This window comes from Pangasianodon hypophthalmus, chromosome 15 (assembly GCF_027358585.1).
Source record: "Pangasianodon hypophthalmus isolate fPanHyp1 chromosome 15, fPanHyp1.pri, whole genome shotgun sequence".
Lineage (NCBI taxonomy): Eukaryota > Metazoa > Chordata > Actinopteri > Siluriformes > Pangasiidae > Pangasianodon > Pangasianodon hypophthalmus.
Window position 1 is genome coordinate 5054549 of NC_069724.1, and position 24422 is coordinate 5078970.

At 37.6% G+C, this 24422-nt stretch overlaps 3 protein-coding genes across 5 annotated transcripts; 1 reads left to right on the top strand and 2 right to left on the bottom strand.

Moving 5' to 3' along the window:
• Window positions 1-241: 241 nt before the first annotated feature.
• Window positions 242-10942, bottom strand: bscl2 (BSCL2 lipid droplet biogenesis associated, seipin). Of its 3 annotated transcripts, XM_034311518.2 has the most exons (12): window positions 10792-10942; window positions 9519-9666; window positions 9217-9386; window positions 7344-7425; window positions 7016-7159; window positions 5965-6099; window positions 5636-5733; window positions 5124-5265; window positions 4235-4316; window positions 3811-3876; window positions 2412-2474; window positions 242-2327 (listed from the first exon to the last, which is right to left on the bottom strand). In XM_034311518.2, the coding sequence occupies exons 3-12, from the start codon at window positions 9258-9260 to the stop codon at window positions 2212-2214; spliced, it is 972 nt and encodes a 323-aa protein (XP_034167409.1). In that variant the 5' UTR covers window positions 9261-9386; window positions 9519-9666; window positions 10792-10942; the 3' UTR covers window positions 242-2211. The 3 variants fall into 3 exon arrangements, 2 of the variants coding, with proteins under 2 accessions (XP_034167409.1, XP_026794830.1); XM_026939029.3 differs by having other exon boundaries at window positions 9217-9666; XR_008303899.1 differs by having other exon boundaries at window positions 2308-2327; window positions 3811-4035; window positions 9217-9666.
• Window positions 10943-13097: 2155 nt separating this feature from the next.
• Window positions 13098-17878, top strand: gng3 (guanine nucleotide binding protein (G protein), gamma 3). The gene is made up of 3 exons (XM_026938437.3): window positions 13098-13317; window positions 14398-14497; window positions 16895-17878. Exons 2-3 carry the CDS (start codon window positions 14399-14401, stop codon window positions 17021-17023), a joined length of 228 nt encoding a protein of 75 aa, XP_026794238.1. The 5' UTR covers window positions 13098-13317; window position 14398; the 3' UTR covers window positions 17024-17878.
• A 2088-nt stretch (window positions 17879-19966) lies between these two features.
• On the bottom strand, window positions 19967-24077 carry banf1 (BAF nuclear assembly factor 1). Its single transcript, XM_026939031.3, has 3 exons — window positions 23929-24077; window positions 21965-22130; window positions 19967-20870 (listed from the first exon to the last, which is right to left on the bottom strand). The coding sequence occupies exons 2-3, from the start codon at window positions 22088-22090 to the stop codon at window positions 20724-20726; spliced, it is 273 nt and encodes a 90-aa protein (XP_026794832.1). The 5' UTR covers window positions 22091-22130; window positions 23929-24077; the 3' UTR covers window positions 19967-20723.
• Window positions 24078-24422: the final 345 nt, after the last annotated feature.

Here is a 24422-nt window from a genome sequence, read left to right on the forward strand (position 1 = left end):
TTATTGACTAAGATGTTATGCTTGGCACATTAGAAATATTTTTTATTTTTCACAAAATTGACCTGACCTTATGGTAGTATTTATGTAATACATGTATCTTTTGATAACGAACTGTAATGCATCCTGTAAAATGTTTTCAAGTCTTATAACCTGCTAACCAGCAGTTATAAACAGTTATAACAGCCGTAAAGATCAGTCAGTGGTCCTCTCTTTCCATTAAAGACATCTTAAAGAGCATGAAAACAAAGAAGCAATATTTTATTAAATAAATAACATGAAAACGTAATAGCGTACACATATTAACACTTCAGTATTACACCAAGCCAACATAAATTGTACTATACATTACAGAAGTCATGTAACATAAGACTGAACACAAAACATTGTATTAGTACAAAAATATTAGTTCAAACAATCGATGAGTTTAAAAACAGTTTAGTTGATGATGTGTGCTTTAATATGTGTGGCGGCCTGGGAAAACCCTTCAACGCTGAGTTTTCTATTATATGTCCTAAAAACAGGCTGTATTAAACAAACACCCTGCCTACTTCCACATTTGTAACTTATTATATTATATACCTAATATAATACGATTGACACTTTATGAAAGATTATACGAGGGTGAGTCAAATGAAGACTGTAAATGTTTTATTTTTGCATTGTTTATGGCAAATAGTTTTCACAAAAGTGTATCAGGTTTAAGGTAGCAATGGAAGGCGCTATCAAACACAATGGACCAGTAGTACATTTTTACTTTTGCAACTACAAATTGAATGCATGGTTTCTGTCGCATTTATGTCGCATTTTTAAGGTTTTCATCTGAAAACGAGTATTCACTTTGATCATCAGCTAGTTACACCGACTGAGGTAAATATCAGCCATGGCATTTGATTATCTGGAGCCTCACGTCACTCTTGACCAGACCGATCACTGTTCACGTCGTTACACCTGTGCTGAAATAATCGCCAATTAATTTAGTGTTCTCTATTCCGCTGGGTGAATTTCCAATTATTTTTTTATTAACATTTAATCATCACAACTTTGTTTGCCGTTTACAAAAGGAAGTGCTTAGGCTGACACGTATGACACGAAACTTGATCAAATGACATTCACTACGTGAGGAAAGCATACTTGGCAAGCAAGCAATTAAAACATCTTTAGGCATGTGTGTTTAACACGCTCCTTACCCAACATGATCATGGGCAAATAGGAAGCAAATAAAACATTTCAAACATTATTCTGCTGAAATATTCATATTTATGTTTTCTTAAAGTATCAGTATGTCTTTTTAAAAAAAAAAAAAAAAAAAAGCATTTTTTTGGCTGTTTGGTGGTTTTCCCAGGTCACCACACATATTTCTAAAATCTTTGGAACAACTGAAACAAATATCATGGTATTACATTCTTTACATGTTTCATACACTACCTGTTTTTAGGGTACATTTATTAGCCTCTTTAAATGATACATGGTGTCACTATGTAACATTTCACCAACGATATTTTTTACTTATTTCTGTTTAGACAAATTTGTATACATGTCTAAAGTATATCCCTCATTTTATTCCTAAAAAGTCAAACAAACAAAGGTCTACCACTTGATGCAGACCGATGGGAGTGCTCAACCAGCTCAGTGGAAATTTCCATGGTTTGTTCAAACACTCATTTGCTTTCTAGCAATGGTGTTGCGTGAACAAACAGAATACTTTGACAAACCAACTGTAACTTCAACACAATAAAGTAAAACCAATAACCCGAAGCCATAAAAGCATCATGTAACAGATGAATCTTTAATCCTGACCCCAAAGCAGCAAGGTGTTTGCTCAGAATTTAAAACCAAGTTGTGAGTGGAATCTGCAGTTGTTCACCTTCATTACAAGTGAAATAAATAAACTTAGGCGCATAGGAGTGTACTTTAAGCAGCGTGTGCATGAACACCAATAAGCGCTGGCTGTAAATATACATCTGAGCTGTGCATTAGCATTACTAATTAGTCTTTTGCAAAGCTATTTCAGACACAGCTGGAAAGCTGAGGGGAATGTTAAAGCTCAGTGAGGTAAACTGTAGAACAAGCTTACACCAGTAAACACACATTGGTACACACACATTAAGCCTGTTGTGATGTGTCTTCTCTGCACACACACACACACACACACGTCTCTCATGTAACTCAAGAGAAAATGTCCAAGCGTGTTGACTTTCTCTAAAAGAGAACTCACAGACGCATCCAGGGCCCGTGTCTTTGCCTTAAGCTGGTGTCCTGAGTGGCTCTCTGCTCAAGCTCAGTGTCGTCACTTGTGTTGATCTCCGGTACGTGTGGAACATTAAGATCTGGTGCATCAAGACAGGATGTGCGAGATTAAAAACCTTGGCATGGCATGCACCCGAGCACGTGTGTGCGCTTTGTTTACTCACCATTCTCTTCAGTTTGCGAAGGTTCACCAAGTGAACTAATTGCACCGAGTGTGTCTAGATCACCTGCCCAAAAAAAAAAAAAAGGTGTTGAACATTTTAGAGTGCTATTCTAACTTAATATAGGCAAATAACATGTTCTCATGAACCTTGCTAAAAGCCCTATTCAAGCTGGATTTGTTTTATACTGAAAGAGCTTTCAGAGTCAGCGCTCAGACCCCCACACAGACCAAGTTTCTGCTCTCTCACAGCCTCCAACACACCTGACGCAGACATTTAATGTTCTTGACTGCTTGTTTCAGGTGTGAGCTTCGAGAGAACAAAAAATGTAGATTGTCCTGGGCTGCTTGAGGACTGGGATTAAAAAACACTGACTTAAATGATTACAATCTAGCGCTGTGATTTTAATCCCGTAAGGATCATCAATATCTAGTCTGACAAGCAATATTTATAAAGCAATGATTTTCTGGTGTTAGTACTCCTGTTCTAATTCACATCACAGCAATGTAATAAATACAACCAATAATCATGTTAATGTTATAGAGTTATGCCAAGAAAAGTTACATCCAAGTTACGATGTGTAAATTTAGGCTATTTGTGGTAATTTGGCGAACTGCAGAGATACTTAATCCTGTCCACATTGAGAATGGAAATCCCTTAAAAAGACATAACTGAAACGTTTGCAAAAGTAATCCAATTTGAATAGTCCGTCAGACATTTCTGAAAATAACTGTCACAATTTTTTGGTCTTTCTTGCCATACGTCTGTACTTCTGAACAATGTCTGTAAATATGAGAGGGCAACATGGTGCCATTTGCTCCCACTGGAAAAGATTTTAGAGTCGTGACTGACTGAGCTACCATTTGCTAGCTAGCTGACATTGGCTAATCCAGCACGTTAAATTAATGTAAGTGGAGATGTATTTTATGGAGAAAAAAAAAAATAAAAAAATCGCTGCTCTCCACGATTTTCATCTAGCTCTGACACCCATCTGATGTGGGCACTTTGATGCTCATTCCTTCGGTCAGTGGAGTTTGTTTCAAAAGGAGTGACCTTACCAAGCTACTTCAAGTGATTGCTGAAGTCATACAATCAATAGTAAATTGCTATAAAATTTATCTATTGTAAAATTTTGCCTTGATTTGAGCCATCACTTCGTTCACTTACGCTGGTTTCTAGTTATAATTTTAGTACAGTGAGCTAGCTTAGACATCGAACTTCACTATTCCTGAAAATAACTTGTGGAGATGTCATTTAAAATGTAAGTTTAGCTCCTTCTCTGTTCACTTACATGGGACTCGCGGGGTTAAACATTGTTCTGCAGCCAGCCACTAGATGGCCTCAGAGACATTTCAGCTTCCCCAAGCCGTTTATATACAGTCACTGATTCTGAGTAACTCACCTTCAGCTTGCTCAATCTCTGCTGCTTGGTCTGCAGGTGCATCTTGGTCCTTCACGTACTTCAGATCTGGCAAACATTTGCAAGATTATATAAATGTATACACCAAACAACACTGACTCTGTGTAAACATTCACCATCCTGTTATTTAGCTGTGCCTGTCAGTCCCAGTGAAGGGGACGTGGCTTCCCTCTCACACTCAGCACATCCACCTATTATTGTTTTTCCCTAGAACCAGTATGAAAATACAATATAATTAAATTTAGCTGCTTGCACAATACTGAATCACAATGTATTTCAAGGGTCTAAAACTTATCGCAGTAAATCACTTATTGTGTATTGATCACGTATCGCACGTGGTGTCATACTGAAACGTATTGCAGAGGATGTGCTAGAGGAGGGTTCTTAGGGTACTTTGGGCTCTTACTTGGTGCGCTAGCTGTTGTGTGCATGCGTCTCCGGGCCTCCTCTCTCCTCTTTTGTAGACGTGTTGTGTCTCCCATCATTACCTACACATGAGATATAAAAGTCAGAACATAGCAAGAATTCACCATATACAGTCTGCTTCAGAATTATTGGCACCCCTGGAACAGATGTTTAAAAAAAGATTATGAAAAAATTTATAGTGTGTATAACAAATATTGGCAACTCTGCCGTTAGTACATCGTATGACCTCCCTTTACTAGTAATAACAGCAATGGGTCTTTTCCTATAAGGCTCGAAGAGATCAGAGGATAAAGAAGATCAGAGAGTTCTCAATACAGAATCTCTCCAGATCCTCCAGGGTCTTAGGTCCTCTCTTCAGCTCACTCCATAGCCCTTCCAAGAAGTTTAGGTCAGGGGCTGATCGGAAGGACATGAGTGGCACGGCCAAGCTGACACTACTGGGCCCTTCAGCAAGGCCCTTAACCCTCCACTGCTCAGTTGTATAAATGAGATAAATGTAAGTTTTTTGGCTTTAGGTGCATCTTTTGAGTCATCATGTTTTGAAACAGGAAGTCATAGACGACCACTTAAGATTTCCTTCACACAAAGTAAAACATAAATGGAAACATGGTTCAGTTAGTATTTCTAGGGGTGCCACCAATTGTGAAATGTGGTTTAGTTAAAAAAATATTTTTTTGATAAAGCTTTTAAGTTCTTAGAATAAATTTACTTGAAATAAAGATTAGATTTCTCTCATATTATCAGTGTGAGTTTAATCTAATTAACCACACGCATTTTTAATAACCTTTTTAGTCATCTTTACCAAGAATGCTAAAAAACCTGGAACTGACTATAACTTGTCATTTGGGACAGGAGTGCAGATGTCATACCTGGACTCTAACCTGCTCTGGGGGCCACAATCCTCCCCAGATGAACTGCAAGTAACTAAACAGCACAATCACGCTGAGGAACGTGAAGTTACTGGCAACTCCTATGACCGCTGATGTTAGAGGGAAATTATATAACAGGTATCTGTGGAGAGAGGGAGAGGGAGAGAGGGAGAGAGAGAGAGAGAGAGAGAGAGCGCACAGTGTTATGAGCTGAGACTAATAACATTAAGACATAATACAATATTGCCTGCTGAGACTAATAATATTAGTTATTATTTAACATATATACTTTTTATATGTTAGATTTTAAAACTGTTATGCTTTGTGTTATTTCTACCCACCACAAATAACTAGTTTAAGGTCAGTTGGATAGAAAGTGCAGTATATGGTAAATAGTATGGATGCATTATGAATATACTGAAGTTGCACCAAAGCAATTAGCTGTAAGAAGTGAATTGAGCTGTAAAGGAAGTGAGCTTGTCGAATCTGTGAAAGGTGGACATGGTACACACCTGATGCCAGTGAAGTAGGCGTGGATCCTAAGCTGGGCAGAATAGATCTGCACGCGCCGAGACTGAATCTCTATCACAGCCCCAATAGTGGGCTGATACTGCAAAGTAAAAGAGAAGACAGTGAAAAAAACTACTCTTGCAATCTACTACAATAAGCTGTTTTCAATATCAATAAAGAATTTTAAGGCTTATTAGACTCTGACTACTCGAAACAAAAATTGACAAACAGTTTTAACATATTCTGCTGAAATTAGGTGAATTCATCGTAGCTGATGACATCACACATCGTAGCCGTGTGTTTGTATTTCATTTAATTTTATTGTACTCACAGAGTCCGACTTGTAGTCTGAGAAGAGCTCCACCTCTATAAGCTGCTTCTGCTCCGACAGGCCTGTGAGCAGCACTGGCGAGAACAGCAAGGTGCTGAGGGTCTGCAGGAGACTGGAGCGATAATGCAGCATGGCCTGATGGGAAAACACATAGTCGCATTTATTAATCCTGATTCCAGGTTTAAAATAGCAAGCAATTGCAGATCCATGCAAGGCAAGAAATGTATTTTAGGAAATAATGCCGTGGTATGCTTCATATCACACAGACTTAACAGAGAGAGCTGGAGGAATACTTGTGGAGTCTGGAAAAAATGTGTTATTTTGCTTACGGACTAATTTGACTCTATTAAGGCGCAACTATGTAGTTACTACAATGTAGTTGCTACAGTGTGAGGTCTAGCCTAGGTAACATTTTTATTGTGCGTTGAATTAGAATTGTATTTGTATAGAAACTGATGAGTTTATGAGATTTTACAGTTTTTGATTTTCCTGTTATGTCACCTCCTGATATTACTGCTAACACTGAAAGAGTAAAAATATGTTTAAAGTAAATATAAAGCAATTTGCTTCATCCTTCCCCCCCCAAAATGCTCTGTTCCATCCTTGCGCTGTTTAATGACCTTAATTGCACAGCTACAAATGTTTTTCCTGTTGTTATGACCGTCCCTACAGCTGTCAATGCTTAAAGCCTTTAATGAGACCGTAATGCTGCACAGTAGTGTCCTGCTACTATATTGCATATCACCAGTAACCAATCTGGGACTGAAAAACCCAACAGAAATGCTGCAGTGGTGATGTTTTAAGACGAAACCAATCCCAAACCTAGACTTTTGTGCACACTCAAGTACAGGGCGCCCTCTTGTGGGCCTTGTCAGTTTGTTATTTTAATTCCATTATAAATCAGCTGATTTCCTGACCCAAATATGACACAGGTTCTAAACAACTGGACCACAAAGTTATAAACAGCTGGCCTGACATGTCCTAGTCCACAGAGGAGTGTGATGGAAAATCAAATCAAAACACAGCAACATGAGTTTTAATTCTTACTCACAGAGCGAGCCACAGTGGAAACGGTTTTCCCGTCTTTGGTGTAGCAGGACATTTTGATCATGAACATGCCGAGCTGCTCGTTAACGGGTGATTCCGGCATCTCCAGTTCGAGTGAGACTCGATAAGGCTGACCATACATCAACACCTACAGCACAGACAGAATTACTTGCTATTAAACTGTCTTTCAAAATAAACATGATTTGTGTGGCATCTAAATCATTTCAAGCAATATGCTGATAAAAAGAGACAACTGGTGAAATTAGGGCTGTACATTATGTTTGTGGATACTTTATATGAGAAGGAATAAGCAATAAATGTGAGGATCTTACCTGCTCTTTGCCATTTTTTAGGAGAGAGATGTTAGCCATTGGGAAGGAACAGAGAACAGAGTTGGCAGACTCACAATCGCTTCTGAAACAAAATATTCAGATATATTCTTAATTGTTTATTACATATACATTACATAAATACTGCATATATGCATAATATATATATATATATATATATATATATATATATATATATATATATATATATATATATGTATTATATGTTTTATATAATTATATGTATTATATTATATATGCATATACTGTATATGTGTGTGTGTGTGTGTATATATGTATATATATATCCAAAAGTATTAGAACAGCAAGGCCAATTCTTTTGTTTTTTGCTATACACTGTAGACGTTTGGGTTTGAGGTCAAAAGATGAATACGAGATGATCGATCAGAATTTCAGCTTTCGTTTGCTGATGTTTACATCTAAATGCGTTAAACAACTTAAAACAGGGCACCTTTGATAGCAGACCACCCAATTTTTAGGTGAGCAAAGGTTTTGGAACAGATAGTCTTAAAGTAAATAACGCTTAATATTTGTTTGCATATCCCTTGCTTGCAATAACATCATCAAGCTGGAGACCCACTGACATCACCAAACTGTTGCATTCTTCTTCTGAGATGCTTTTCCAGGTTTGTACTGCAGCTTCTTTCAGTTGTTGTTTGTTTTGGGGGATTTCTCCCTTCAGTCTCCTTTTCAGGAAGTGAAATGCATGCTTAGTTGGGTCTGGTGATTGACTTGGCCAGTCTAAACCCTTCCATTTTCCCCCTGATGAAGTCTTTTGTTGAGTTGGCAGTGTGTTTTGGGTCATTGTCTTGCTGCATGCTGAAGTTCCTCCCAATTAGACTGGATACACTTCTCTGTAAATTGGCAGACAGAATGTTTCGGTAGACGTCTGAACTCATTCTGCTGCTACCATCATGAGTTCCATCATCGATAAAGATTAGTGAGCCCGTTCCAGAAGCAGCCATGCAAGCCCAAGCCATAACACTACCTCCACCATGCTTGACTGATGAGCTTGTATGTTTCGGCTCATGAGCAGATTCTTTCTTTCTCCACATTTTGGCCTTTCCATCACGTTGGTAGAGGTTAATCTTGGTTTCAGAACTTTTGTTGCTCATCTCTGTATTTCTTTGCGAATTCCCATCTGGCCTTCTGAATCTTATTGCTGATGAGTGGGGTGCATCTTGTGGTATGGCTTCTATATTTCTGCTCTTAAAGTCTTCTTCAACCGGTGGATTGTGATACCTTCACCTCTGCCCTGTGGAGGTAGTTGGTGATGTCACTAATTGTTGTTTTTGGATTTTTCTTCATAGCTCTTGCAATGTTTCTTGCATCAACTGCTGCTGTTTCCTTGGCCAACCTCTTTGATGTACGGTTTTTAGCACACTCGTGGTTTCTTTCTTTTTCAGCACATTCCAAATTGTTGTACTGGCTATGCCTGATGCTTGTGCAATGGCTCAGATTTCCTTCTTTATTCAACTTCAAAATGGCTTGTTTTTCTCCTATAGACAGCTCTCTGGTCTTCATGTGGGTCTATCCTGCAGTCTTCACAGACAAAACCGAGGGCTCAGATTAAGAGTAGACATTCGGAGCTATTAACTGTTTAAACAATCAATCTAACAAGGTACACCTGGGCAACAAGAAACACCTGTCAGTCACATGTTCTGACCACTTGAAAAATGGGTGGGTTCAAACAAAAGGTGCTCAATATAACGTGGCTTTTACAGAAACTACAATCTAACATTTGCAATAAAATGGTCAAGCAGCGAAAAACCCCTTCTCCTTCTGCGACTTTATAAATCCTCTAGTCATATCTATAAATAACTCGTCTAACAGACACAGTACAGTGTGTCAGTACCTGTAGTGGTAGTTCACAGGTGTTGAGAAGCTGACGGTAGGCATGTAGGAGTAATAGAAACTGCCATACAAAAAGATCGACACCCAAAGCAGCAGCACCAACACGCAGAAGAGGATGGCGGCCTGCAGCAGCGTACGCCGAGCCCTCAGCAGAGTCACAGCCGCCACATCCTGAAGCCAGACCAGAACAGGACCCATCATCGAGTCCATCCGATTCAGTCCTCAGCCGTCTAATCAGCATTCAGGTCCTCCAGTCTGAATGCCCTAAACTCGTCATACAAACCCAGTCACACTCATACAGACCTTTTTGCTTTCTGACTGGTTCTCTTTATTGTGCTCGCTGAGAATCAGCAGTTTTAACTTCTGAATGCGAGGTCTAATTCACGACTCATTCTGAGCGTATAATGTCTGACTGGTGTCTTCTTATCTGATTGCTGTCGTCATCAAGAACCTGAGAAAGAAAAATAAACAGTACATATACTGTTATATTGTTAATATAATTAACACACAAAATATGGTACAAGACAGCTGTACATAAAATAATTATATACAAAAATAATATATGGCATTCTAGGTCTTTCATTAAAAAAAAAAAGAATTTGCTGGATGAGTTGCATTAAATCAATTCATCTTCAGCAAAAGCTTTATCCTTGTCAGGGTCATTGTGGATCTGAAGCCTATCCCTGAGGCTGGGACACACTTTGAATTGAATGCCAGCCCATGCGTGCGCCCACACACACACACTCACACACACACCTTCACACACTCACACACACACCTTCACACACTCATTCACAACTATGGGTAGTGTGTAGACAATCCACCTACTGGCATGTTTTTTGGGAGGTGGGAGGAAACTGGAGAACCCTGAGGAAACCCACATGGGCACAAAAACTCCACACCGACGATAACCCTGGCTAAAGATCGAACCCGGGACCCTGGGGCTGTGAGGCTACAAAGCTACCCCCTGCACCACCAAATGCATGCCAGCATTTAGAAACATTTAATATATATGTATATATGTATATATTATAATTAAGCAAATGTCAATCCACCATAAAAATTAAGGCTAGCCATGATGTAAAATTTTAAATATCTAGTTTAATTTTTACAGAGTGAGGTTGCAGATGGGTAATTGTGTAGCTCCAGTGTGCACATGTGTGATAGTGGACCTGACAGGTGTGTAACGTAAATATCCTAATAAACTGGCAGATGCACACAGACAGCTTTAACACTGAGCCAGTCACACAGGCGGGTACACAATGTTCTCATGAGCAGCAGAGTAAATACAGAGGCAGCTAACATTCCCATATAAAAACAAAAGACTAACAACACAAAATTTCACATAAATATTAAACATTAACTGCAGTCACTTAACAGCATCTGTAGATAAACGTTAGCCATCATCATCATCATCATCACTAAACAGTGCGCGCGCACAGATGGGCTGATGGCTAGCTAACATTACTGATACTAATACTCGTTAACTAACTAGCTTCATTATTGTTCCTAATTAATCATCGTTTTCAACCTCGAAAACGTAGGATTATGGAGTGAAAAATACCATCATACCCACCGTCTATGAAAATAACTATCACTCAGCCCTGAAGAGGAAGGAATAGTGATAGATAACAAACTGCTAGCACCGCGGCTACAAATTCAACTACGGAAAGTGCGGAGGGACAAACAGCCCAAGGCGCGCTACGTATTTCAGTTTTCTGTCATGTCTTCATGGCTGGCATGCAAGGAAATGAGAGGAAATGAATAATTATGAAGAGCAGGATACAGGGGTGGGGTGATGCACAGGAAATGAGATAAGGGAGAGAGAGAAATGAGAAAAATAACTAACTAATAACTAAATAAACAGCCTGTAGGCCAGTTTTTGTCCCCATTCTCAGTGTCACAGAGACACTTCACATGTACTCCTCCATTGCCACTTCATCACTTTACACCTTTTTTTCTCTTTCCTTATTTACCTGTACTGTATATTATACTTTGTTTATTGTATTCTTGTTCTATTTTGATCATTTATTTAAACTCCTGTGCTCTCTCTCTCTCTCTCTCTCTCTCTCTCTGTGTGTGTGTGTGTGTGTGTGTGTGTGTGTCCATCTGTCTGTCTGTTTTCCCCGTTACATGTAAGTTTTTTAAATTTTTAAAAAAATGATTCATAATTCAGTTACCTCAAAGCTCACCACAAGACTTGACATACTGTGAAAATAAAAAATAAATTAAAAAAAAAGCTTGACTTAACTGAATGAATGAATGAATGAATGAATGAATGAACGAACAAGTTGTATGTAGGTATGCTAGTAAAGAAACTTCCCAAGACAATTACAGAATTTCATTATATTTTCTAATATAATATATAATAATATTATATCATTACTATACTATTATTATATTATATTATTATGTAGAATAATATTATATATTCATTATAATTTCATTTACGTTTCTTATAATGGAGAAAAAACCAGTAAAGGAATAAAAACAAATGCTTTTTCTTATTTGTCTTATATTGCCTTTAGCGTCCTCTTTTATGAATAAAAAAATTAATATGAATTAATAATAGGATTTTCCATTAAAAAATTCATATCATGTTATTACTTGTTTTTATTGCTATAATATTTGGCACGTCACATGTTTTTCCTTGTCACTGTCACCTCGAGCTTGCTCATTAGGGATCTAAGTATAAATAGAAAAAAGATTTCTGTAATGCTGCTTTGTGAAAATGTCTGTTGTTAAAAGTGGTATAAAAAAATTGAATAAAACATTTTATTGAACCATATTCAAGGCAAATAAATACATAATGTATGTGTGAATAAGGTGAAGAAGCAATGAAAATAAAGTAGAAAAGCAAACAAATTAAATATTACCTAATGAAATATACAAAAATGTTTTATGTAAGTGAAATATACACATATCTACATATCTATTTAGCATTTAATTGCATTAATCCACTTTAACTACGTATTTTAATTAATTATGCGTTAATAAATAAGTTAGTTAATAAATAAATTTAGTAAACATACTAAAAAAATTCTTATTTTTTTTTAAATATCTCTGAAACCAATGAGAAATAACAAAATACTGCTAAGTAAAGTGTTTGCTGGATAAAATGTATGAAGAAGCTACTTGTGCTAGGTTTCAGTTACTATGTTTAATATTTAATAATTTTCTGTTTTGCCTTTTAAATGGAGAAATTAACTATAGCATAAGCCAATCCAAAAGAAAATTCAAGGTTGGGTATTAATTTCTGAAAACTGTATGATGATGATGATGAAAACGTGAAAAATACTTAATTTGTGCATAGATTGTTTGGTAATCTTTGTCAATAATATGCTTTAATTAATCTTTTAGATCTTACGGTTCATAGCTCACTAGAAGAAGTGAATTATAGTGCAGTTTGTGATATGCCTGTTCGCTTGGAGGCATTTTCACACACACAGTCTCAGCATAAAGCGGGCTTCATAAATGTAACATGAGCTGGAATGGATGATGGGGGGATGAGAATAGGCAGAGATGTTAATGTGGCCATATGGAGATGGAGCAAGCTGTAATATCTGAGTGGGAGAGACCACTGAGGCAAAATGGAGCCACACATTCACACAAAGAGGCTGAGACTGCAGCAGTTCCCATGGTAACAGGAGCCACGAGCGGTAGGATTTACTGGTGCACAAAATAACACAAACCAAACCCATATAGCTCTTAAAGCACTTTGGTTTAATGCCAAATATTACGTGCCTATCTTTTATACAGTTTGCCTTCATGCTGTGTATTTTCATCCAAACACACATCACCTCCCCCTCGTCCTACCTAACTGGAGCAGAAATGGTACAGACCAACCCGCAGAATAGAAGAGCCCCCCAGGCTCTTCCTGGCTCGTTCCACTCACTGCAGAGGGGCGTTTTTAATGCATCCATCAGGAGCCTGGTGCTCAGTGTAGCAGAATTGCAGTGCACTGGACTGGACAGAGCCGGGAAGCATCCATACTGTCAGTGAGGGTGGGGTCCGGCTGCACTGAGAGACAAAACACACACGGAGGGAAAAAGGAATAAGGAGAGAAGAGGAGGGCGAGCACCAGAAGAGGAACACAACAAGGGTAGGACAGAGGAGAAAAAGGGGAGATGGGGAAAAATTAGGAGGCCCTACACTGAGTGAATGAGATCTCAAGTGGTCTTTTTTCCCCCATCTCCTCCTTCATCCATCCTTATTTTGTTCTGCATTTGCTTCTGAAATCAGAAAGAGCCTCTCTGTTTTCACACTTGTGCTTTTAATATAGGATGTTCATTGAGATTTCATTCAGTTAGTTTATTAAATCTGATTTTTTTCATTAGGAATCAGTTGATAATGTACAAGTGGCCGTTACTGCCATGTACCCGTTTGGCCCGGTTTACTCCCTGCAGCCAATTCATGATATATGGACTGGAAACAAATCTGTAGTTTGTATTTGTTGGCAGTTTCTGAGGAATATGCTGCAGAAATATGATGATGTAACTGTTTACTAGTCTATGAAAATGAAAATCCAGCATTCTGCATTCTGATGGTGGTTAATACAACTCCCTGTATATCTAGAGAAAATATAATGTGAATATTCTAAGATGCTAGTATATCCTTATTGATTTGTTAGCTAAACAAACTGGTAATATTAGTTTAGCTATAAATATAAATCTAAATCTTGTAGTTTAGCTGTAAATAGCTAAACAAAAGGACTAGATCTGAATGAACAATGAATGGTGATCACAAGGAATTTCACTGTTTTACAGTATCGAGTGATCTATTGCGTTCAGATTGTCTCTAATCAAGGTGAGGTTTAGGTTTTCCAGGACAGGCTGGATTTAGAAGGGAAGTAGTAAATGACGCTAGTAGGGGTGAATCTCTGGAGGGAAGGACAAGTGGAGAGGACAGGAGAGATGTAAGTGGTGAAGGAGAGGATGGGCTTTACGAGAGGTTGGCCTTCTCTTTGCATCTATCCCTGCCTGATTCCTGTAAACATTATCACTGTGTATAATAATTAATGAAGCAATGGGGATTCACTGAGGTGTGTCCCTGTGGCAATTAAGATGCACAATTCATACCATGCACATTCGTAACAGTTATTCTTACTCAAATGCAACTTGTGTGGTTATTAGTCTTATACTAGTGCTGTTTTTGCCAATGCGTGGATGTCTGTATACGGCAGGATGAAAGGAGACACCCCTGTGAACAGCACCATGAGTGTCGGTCAGGCAAGGAAGCTGGTGGAACAGCTGAAGATCGAAGCTAGTTTCTGTCGGATCAAGGTGAGAGAGGGGGGATTGTTTTTAAACCTTTTCTCCACTCATAGACTCGCAGCCTAATTTGTATTACACGTTCTCACAAATCTGGAATCAGGTTAATAGGTATGGCCTAATTCTACCATCCCTTATGGATACTGTGTGACGCAGGTCATTTAATGAATCTACACAGCCGATACATGCTTGCTATTTAAAGCTCGCTTCTTTAGTTTTGGACCTGTAAGGCATGGGGTGCTTCCCAAAACTCTAACTGATGCCTCCTTGATTGCACAATCCTACCTCGTTCAGCCAGTGACTTGGAAATCAGTTGAAGTCCTCCATCTTTAAGGATGTCCAATTCTTAAAATGCAGTTATAGGAATCAAGGAGAGAGGAGATACAATGCATCTAGAGCAAGGACACACAGGTGTTTCCTATGCTCAAGTATTTATTTATTTTTTTTGTAGCATGTAGCAAATTACAATAAACGATATAATAACAAGAACCACAAAAGAATACAATATTCATTAATCCATTCAAGCTTTATCCTGGTCAGAGACTGTCCGAGGAAAATTCACTCCAAATGGAATGCCAGTCCATCACAGGGCACCATGCAGACACACACACACACACACACACACACCTACATGGAGTTTAGAGTAGCCAATCCACCTACCTGCATGTTTTTCTGCATGGAAACCAAAATTAATACAAAATACAAAATGAATAATTCAATCTTAATTAAATAAACCATTAATTTGCTTGGACAAAAGTCAGTTTCTATGCCTTGCAATAAAAACAGAGAAATCAGGTGAGGATTCGAATCTTGTTTAGGCTAAAACATCAACATATAAGTGTGCAATGATATTTTAATTAAGGATAATTTGGCATTTAATAGCTGTTCTGGATATGTAGATTTCCTTTCCTTTCATCCTTTCCTCGCTAAGGAGCTAAAAAGTGAGAAAGGGAAGCAAGGAAAAGAAACGAGGAGGTGCAAATTAATTGAAGAAGAAATGAGAAGCATCATTGGTTTATGCTTGATGCCTGACTATGCATGTGTGTGCATCGGCAGTGTTTTAGGCATTGTTCATGTGATCATCTGTTTGCCTAATTATGCACATCTGGCAGACCAAAAGCAGCTGAAACATCATCTTCCATCAGGTTTCCATGTCTACCTGTAAAATGTCTAGTTTTATACCATGTTTATCTCTGTGTCACAGAATGTAAATGTTAAGCGCATGAGCTTCTGTTTAAAACTTTCTGCCGTCACCGTGATTGTTGTCATGAGCTGCATCTCAAATCGAAAAGTATGCTCAGACCTATTTAGGCTACTTGTTTGTTCTAGATTTGTATGCAAGACAGACTTTTTGGTAGATTTGAAGGCTACATTGCTCTATACTGATTCAGTGAATTCAATTAATTCAATTGACTGTTAAGGCAGTTACAATATTGCAAAATCATTGAAATGTAATAAAAAGAAAACTATTTACATTTATGTTCTACCACGAGCAAGCATTTAGTTGTAGTTAAAAGCATGTATAAATCTAACTAATATTGTATGTGATGGATGTCTGTCTAACCCAAAATCATTCTTAGCAGTTCTTTGGATCATTAAAGTTCCTGAAAGGGTTCAATATGGAGCCCTTCAGGTGGGAGACAGAGTTTCTAAATAGAACTTTTAAGGTTAAAGGAAAAACCCGATTATTAGTTACTGATATCTATTATATTTCTAATAGTAATGAGCAAATCATTATAAAGCTGCTTAAAATCTCATTGTTAGGTTTCGTAATTTCATTTTTAAATAATTGATTTTGAAATAAATAAATAAACAAACAAACAAACAAACAAACAAACAAATAAATAAATAAATCGAAAGAAGCAAGCATTGGACACCAAACTCGTCTCAGCTGACTGAATGCATTTTGGGTAAAGGGGCTATTGTATATATTGCATATATTTTCATTTTTGGCCAAACTATTCCTTGTGTTTTCATTCCTAATGTTCTTCTGCGTCAGTTTTCCTACTGCCCTTGTGCAGAGACCACAGACCACTCAGGCAACTTCCGTGAGTCAAGTATTTCAGCTCACCTCCTTTTCCTCTCCTAAGAAAAAAGGTTCAGTCTACTAAAGGTTTTATGTTTCATTTTCACAGAGTTCCCATTAGAACCCCTTTAAGAAAGCTTAGAATCATCAACTTTCCAAAGAACCTCTGAAGAAAACCATTTTTTCAGTGTATACAGCATCCTAGAGCATGTTTCACAGTCATCAGGACCCCTCCAGACATTCTGGTTTTGTCAGCTCACAACACACCTGAACCAAACAATCAGATCACTCAGTATGACGACTGGGTTGGGAAACCCCGTCCTAGAGATTAAGAAATTTGTTGAATCAAGCACTGTTGAATGGCTCTGCTCCTGCTCCCTCAGGTATCGAAGGCAGCCGCGGACTTGATGGCTTACTGCGATGCCCACGCCTGCGAGGACCCCCTCATCACCCCTGTGCCCACCTCAGAGAACCCCTTCAGGGAGAAAAAGTTCTTCTGTGCTCTCCTCTGAGCGCCAAAGCAACAAGAATCGAATTAGCCTCATTTAGATGATTGATTTGTGTATGCTCATCTCACACACACACACACACACACATATATATATATATATACACAACACCAAAAATGTGAGTTTTAAATTTCTGGTTCTGGAATTTGATTATTTGACCGTGGTCAAGGCTAAACATCCATAACGTGTGAGGACATTTTGTGCTACGCTGTTTTTCGTGTTCTATGAGAGACACTAAGTCTCGATTTTATTAGGCAGGTGTGCATTAGATAGAAAGTAATGACACAAATATAACTATACTAAATGGTGTATATGGTGAACACACACATACTACACGCACATATGCAAGCACATGATTTTTCTAACCAATGAAAATGAAAAGTTTTACGGTTGGATGTTTTATTATTTCAACTATTTCAATTACTACACATTTAAGTAATATGTATATTGCTTTTATCCCCCACACAGTATACAATCGTGATTTATAAATTCTGTACGTTTTGGGTTTTTTAATCTTCTTTTTAAGTGGCTCTGTATTCGGAAAAGGGTACGAGAGGTTGATTTTCGGGAACTGGCCAAGTGGGATGCATTGATCTACTCAATAATTACACTTAAAAATCATCTGAAACATATGCTAAGGGGTTTTCAAAGTGAAAGGAAAGGAAATAGCTATCAGTGATCTTATACGCAGGATGGATTCAGAATAGATGACTGTTAGCTAAAAAAGTTCACTTGTTTAAGAGCCCAAGCAACTGTAAATCAAAAAAAAAAAAAAAAAACAGCCTTGTGATCCAATCTGGGGTTTTGCAAAAATACTGCAGACAAAATTAAATGAAAAATAAAAATATCACCAAGAAAGTTTGTGTTCTTGGAAATCTTGTAGTGCTTATTCAGGATGATTGCCACCTGTGGGAATGTTTCATACTTTATACAATGCATAAACCAGTTAAGAGACATGCATCACAATAAAAAAAATCCTTCTTTAGTTTTCAACTGGTGCTATGAGGCTAATGTAGCTAACAAGTACATTTATCTCACCAAGGGGTAGAAAAAAGTACTGAGATATTATACTTGTGAATGTATTATATATAATAGATCAAAATCTTACTCAATTAAAAGTGGAAATATCCAGTAAAAATGTACTCAAGTGCAAGTAAAAACAAAAAAAGTTGCTACTTTTAAATGTACCCAAGTATAAAAAAGTAAGAAGTAAATTTTTTTTACTAATGAAACTAAGTTAGTCATGTTTTCATATGAAAAGTAACTTTTTCTTTATTTATTAAAACAGAAGATGAATTTAAAGCAATTTTTAAAGCAACAACACCATTTTGCCTACAAACATCATTCAATCCCTTTAAGTCTGCTGATGGTATGCATGACTCATGCTACGTAGTTTGCTACTGAACTCATGAGAATTCAGGAAAATTCAGGAAATTCTTGAGATTTTTTAGACTGATGAACTTGATTGGATGCTAAACTGAGCCCATTTGATTGATATATAGTTTACAGTCATTACAGAAGAGACTGCCAAGATTTCTAAGGAGTACACTGAATGTCTAAATAATAATGCAAGGAGTAAAAAGTACTTTATTTTCTTGGAAATGTAAAGTCAGAGTACAAGTATTCCATTTCAGTACTACTACTACTACAACTACTACTACTAACAGGGTCCCTGGAGGACTAGTGGTTAGGCCACAGCCGCGGTCCGGGCTCGATTCCCGGCCAGGGAACTGACCCCAGCCACTGGGGTTACACACGACGGAGGGGTGTGTCAGGAAGGGCATCTGGGGTTAAAAATTGGGCCAAATCAAATATGCGGAGCAATGATCCACTGTGGTGACCCCTAATGGGAGCAACTGAAAGAACAACTACTAATAAAAAAAGTTAAATATAAATATGCCAAATAATGATTAAGTATAGTAACAAAGTAATTACTCACGTATTTTCCACCCCAAATCTCACTTCAGATCTTTTCTTCAAGTATCTGTCTCAAACCACATCCAACATCCATTTATAACTTTTGGGAGTTTCCATCTTGGGCAACCAGAATCACTTATTTCTTTTATGCATTTTGGGATTGTTGAACCCAACCTAGGCCTCTGAATATTAAACTCCAAAGTGTACCATTAAAAGTTATGCAGAAGCAGATAATGACACTAAATTTCCAAGAAACACTAAAGTTTGTGCTACAACTTCTCTTACTTGTTGCTACATTCGCATTATAACTTCAGTGCTAAACAAACATACATCAGACACTAACTGTGTTAGTTCAGGGGTGTCCAAAGCCCGACCTCGGGGCCAAATGCAGCCCGCGACTTCTCAGTTACAAAGTATTATAGCTGCTGTGCCAGTCAACGTTATATTTTCTTTTCACCTGATGGAGGCAGCAGATTGTGTTAACACAGCTAGCTAAAATACAAGAGCCTTTTTTTTCTCTGACTACACCTGCACATTGATTTACAGAACGATATTTAGTCATGACTATACAGACAAAAAGCGCAAAGTTTTGCAAAACAGTGAGAACAGGCAATTTCAAAGAGCTGGAAGCCACTAAGCATGAAAAACCTTTCATGAATTCTTGGATGACAATTTAATTAATGATTATGTTAGTTTATCTAGTTTACTTTAGGGCCCTGAAATGGAGGCATCGCATATAAAAAGAGCTGTAATTACTACACCATTCTCCAGATTTGGAAGTAAATATCCTCAAATTAAACTGAAAGTCTGCAATTGTGTTCATATTTAATTTCAACTCCACTATACTGTGGTAGACATATTTATGACTGTGTATGTATATATATTTAAAGGTAAGAGTGTAATTCTATCATTTTTGACAGGACCATTCTGGTAAAATGTGAAGCCATGACAGCAACTGGTGCAGAAGTAATAGAGGACACGCTCAGATGGACAAACTGTAATGAACTGTCATACATCATACAGATCTACTTCAGTGGTTCATAATGTAATTTTATTCAAAAGAGAAATGCATAACAGAAAAAAAAATTGTATTCCACCCATCTGCACTGTTACAGTAAACACTTACCAGTGTTTTCATGTTTTAACATTTACTTTTCAGAAGTAAAATATTTGTGATAGAGTAAACCACTTTTAAAACCATGTTAAAACACATCTAAGAGTACACAGAATGATCACTTTATTAAGGCATTTCTGTTTGAATGAAAAGACCACTGGGACATAAAAATGTAATAGCTGTTCAGCTGAACCACATTTATTTTGAACATCTTCTTAAAACAACCTTCATGTTAATGACTACACGCAGTTGTAGCAGTTTTCAATTAAAACACGTGTAGAAATGAAAAGGAAACGTCAACATCGTGTCAGTATGAGGTCATAAAACGATGCTGTCCGTTCCGTAAAGAAAACCATTGGGAAGGCGCAGCTTTAACGTGCACGATATGATCAGCACCAGGAGTACTGAATCAAAACAGCTACATGCATGCCGTGAATTCAGATTCGGTTTCATTGATTAAGCAGTATAAAACAATAAAATGTTGGCAAAAATAATCTGTGTAGTTCCAATACATAAAAACGCACAAGGAAGTATAATCCACCTGTGTCTGAAAACCCTGCTCACATTGTAGTGCTAAAGCTGTGCTGACTACTGATGTATCTTTTGGAAAGGGCAACCCATGACTAAAAAACAAACAAACAAACAAACAAACAAAGACAACAAAAAACCTAATTACAGGAAGGAGTCACACCATTCTCGAAGGCAGCCATAACAGTCGCCTTGCTGTTTAGAGTTCGCCCCACAGGTATCCTTTAACCACTCCCGAAACAGCTCTTCATCCTTCTTCAGCACCAGGAACTGGCCAAGAACAACATACGCCTGGGAGGAGAACAGAAAGTGAAAGCAACAAAGCATCGTTAGCTCATCTCTCCTCACAGCATCTCTAATACCTGCGTATTTCCATAAACTAGAGCCGCAGCTTTAATGTAACTCCTGAGGACGTGTGTCCTGAGGACAATCCACAGCTGGATTGCAGCAGCACGTCTTGTGTAAATACACGTGTATCAGCTTCAGGTTTGGCTTGCCCTTGTAACAGGACATTGGGTCTCTCTCTGGGGTAACATGGTGTATCATTACATTTGTATCATACCACAAAAGTGTTGAATTCTCTAATCTGATTGGACAGAAGGTGTTGGTTAATTTTCTATAGTAACAGACAGGAAAAACATGGACGGTTCACATAATCCAAGATGTGTTTTTATTTAAAAAAATTTTTAAAAAAAGAAAAAAAAAAAAGTATAATCTCTAATAGAGTGAAACTTTCTGCGAGGAGATGTTTATTTAAGGTTTATGGACAGAGTCTCCAGTGTCAGTGCTTTGTAACGTCAGACACAAGACTTGGTAACATGACAAGCTGTCTTAATGTCGAGAGAGGGGAAGAAAAGGGGTTGGTGAGGTGGCTGTTTCCGCAGCATTAAATGTAACAACAAAAGGATAAAAAGTATGAAGTGTAGTCATTGTCAAAATGCTGTGGTACAAGAAATAAACCCTACAAGATGTGCTGTTACAGGAAAGCAATCATCTTCAGCGTGGTAACTTCTGCATCATGTCAGGCCGCATTGCACTGCAAGTCGTTGATTATTTTCCTAAAATGGCATAGATTTCATTTCTGATTGTGATTATATGGACATACTAAATAAGTTGAAAAGAAAGGTGCTGTGGTGTGAGTATGTAAGTACAGTCAAATTACAGATTGGTGTGAATCCGTCTAATTCTATAAAGATCAGACTATAATATGTCTAGAAGCACTTGTGTGCCTACTGATGCTGATTCTTATGGATTTACGTAATACGTAATTCTGTTATACATATAGTTTCATGTATAGTCTATGCATAACTACAATTATTACAGACACCTAATACAGAACAAGACCCAATACATTTTCTAAGCGATTAAACGACAGGTTTGCTCACTTTATCAAAGCCCTTTTCCTCCAGCCTCTTTCCAAGCACTTCTCCAATTCCAGCGAGTGCCATCACCGGCTTCTCACCCATAGGCTCGGCCACAAACTCCTTGTGTTTCTGTGATGTTGACGACATTGCTGGTGTAGGTGCGTTTCCCCTTCCTTAAGATATCACACTGAAGAGACAAAAGGAGAAAAATATAATGTGACTGCACAGCTCATCTAATCCTTGTTCCTAGTTAGTGACCTTAACAGAAGTAATAATTAATCAGTTTGCCTACACACGCCAGGTTTATACGTCCTCCCAAGTTCACTGCCTCATAAAGCCAGAAGTGACGTACATTTATATTCCTGATAAAGAAAAAAAGTTGATCTCTAGCTGTAATCTTGACTAGAAGGCAAATCTGGCCACATTTTCCTTAAAGTCAAATCAGTCCAAGATGTGTATAGATATTCCTCATGTTTGATTTAATAATTGTAAGATTGCACTTCAGCAAAATTTAAGACTAAATTTACATTGCCACTCCAAATATTGTTTATATTGTTTTACAGATTATTATTTCTATATTCAACAGCAAGGAAAAAACACAACAGGGCAGTGGAAGTTCAGTGGTTAAGAATTTGGAGTACTGATTGGAAGATGATGAGGTCAAACCCCAGCATCGCCTCGCTGCCACTGTTGGGCCCTTGATCAAGGCCCTTAACCCTGAACTGCTCAGAGGTATAAATGAGATAAACGTAAGTCACTCTGGATAAGAGCGTCTGCCAAATGCCATAAATGTATAAGTAACCACAGTGTGACATAATAAAACCCATTAAATCATGTATAATCAAGAATGAATGTAACATTTATGGCATTTAAATAATAGAATGCACTTTGACAAATTAAAGAGGACTAGTCTAACTGACTTTTCACCTATTTTTAACTGACTGAGCTTTAGATTAATAAAAGAACTTCATTAATAATCAAGATATTAATCACATACAGTTTTGGACAGTTTTTCCCAATCATTTCGAGGTACTTTGTCTCAAAGACTAACAGCATGACCTATACTTACAAAGAAATAAACAAGAAAAACAAAATTCGACTCATATGTGAGTCGACTCTCAAAATTCACTCAAAAGAGTCGACTCAAAAAGCCGAACGACACATTACTGATACTCACAGTTCAGAGGGATGTGTGATCAATTCTCACCTTTTCTAATAGATAATAACAAACACCTCTTTCATTCCCAAAGAAAAAGGCAATAAGATGGTTACATAAGTTACATATTTGGACCTAAATATGTAACTTTGATCCGTTTTAAGGATTATATATTGCTAAAAATAAATTACCACACCCCCGCATTTACACACGTCGTCTAGTCCAATGATTTACATGACGGAAACTCAACCTGATAATAAAACAAACTCTATTTGCTTTAAATAAGGTATCTAATTGATTTCATTGGTCGTGAAAAACAAGTTATTTTTATACATTATAACTTGAAACACTTATCCATTGTACATTTGATGTATTTTGCAATTCTTGTGGTACGTGTAACCGCCGCTAATAATCTCTAGGGATTAATGAAAGCGAAACCTCTTATGAGGAATGTGAAAGCTAACTAACTTATGCTAATGGCCAGGATAAACCATTTAGCTAGCTAACGATTTAAACTGTTAAAAGCTGAAATATACTACAGTGACAAGGTGATATTTAACATGTACGCCTTGCAGAATACACGTTATTACAATGAAGTAACATTAATAAATGAATATTTTATACAGGAGTCAGTTTCGAGGCAGCTCGCGCAAAGATCATGCTAACTAGCACACTAGCAGAGCAGCGTATTAGAGCACGAGTGCAGATTTATTACCATATAAACTAATTATTTACTCCGCTTCAGGCATACGAGACAAATTTCAAAAGTATATTTTCTTCATTTTTTTAATTCTTTGAATAAAATAACAAAACAAAATGGGTTCATTACCTAGCCAGTGAAAGTTGTAGCCGCTGTAATCTACAGTCACTGCAATATTCTGAACTGTAGCTAGCTAGCGTTCAAAACTCAACTTCCTGATCCCGCCTTTAACAAATCGACTTCCGCTTCCTTTCCTGATGGTTTGCCCTCTAGTGGCCAGCGGCAGAATTGAAGTGTTTGTTTTTCATGTCATAACCATGTCATAATAGTCGGTTCAATACAATCTGACATCAGCTCTTAGCTTTATAAACGTGATTTATGTGGAATAGTGAATATGTTGATTACTTCCCTCCTTATAGCACTTTAACACTTGATCATCACACCCATATGTGGTTTTTCCCCAAACTGTTGCCACAAAGTGGGAAGCACACAGTTGTACAGGATGTCTTTATATGCTGTAGCATGAAAATTTCCCTGAAACTAAGAGCCTCAAACCTGTTCCAGCATGACAATGCCACTGTGTACAAAGCGAGCTCCATGAACACAAGGTTTGCCAAATTTGG

What these genes read in the sequence shown, in the direction of transcription:
- banf1 (XM_026939031.3), bottom strand. Translation starts at nt 22,090, where the DNA reads ATGTCGTCAACATCACAGAAACACAAGGAGTTTGTGGCCGAGCCTATG. An exon ending in AGGAAAAGGGCTTTGATAAA is followed by an intron (nt 20,871 to 21,964) that starts GTGAGCAAACCT and finishes TTCTCCTCCCAG; the next exon opens with GCGTATGTTGTTCTTGGCCA.
- gng3 (XM_026938437.3), top strand. Translation starts at nt 14,399, where the DNA reads ATGAAAGGAGACACCCCTGTGAACAGCACCATGAGTGTCGGTCAGGCA. An exon ending in CTAGTTTCTGTCGGATCAAG is followed by an intron (nt 14,498 to 16,894) that starts GTGAGAGAGGGG and finishes CTGCTCCCTCAG; the next exon opens with GTATCGAAGGCAGCCGCGGA.
- bscl2 (XM_026939029.3), bottom strand. Translation starts at nt 9,425, where the DNA reads ATGGACTCGATGATGGGTCCTGTTCTGGTCTGGCTTCAGGATGTGGCG. An exon ending in GCCTACTTCACTGGCATCAG is followed by an intron (nt 5,266 to 5,635) that starts GTGTGTACCATG and finishes CTCTCTCCACAG; the next exon opens with ATACCTGTTATATAATTTCC. An exon ending in AGAGATTGAGCAAGCTGAAG is followed by an intron (nt 2,475 to 3,810) that starts GTGAGTTACTCA and finishes TTTTTTGGGCAG; the next exon opens with GTGATCTAGACACACTCGGT.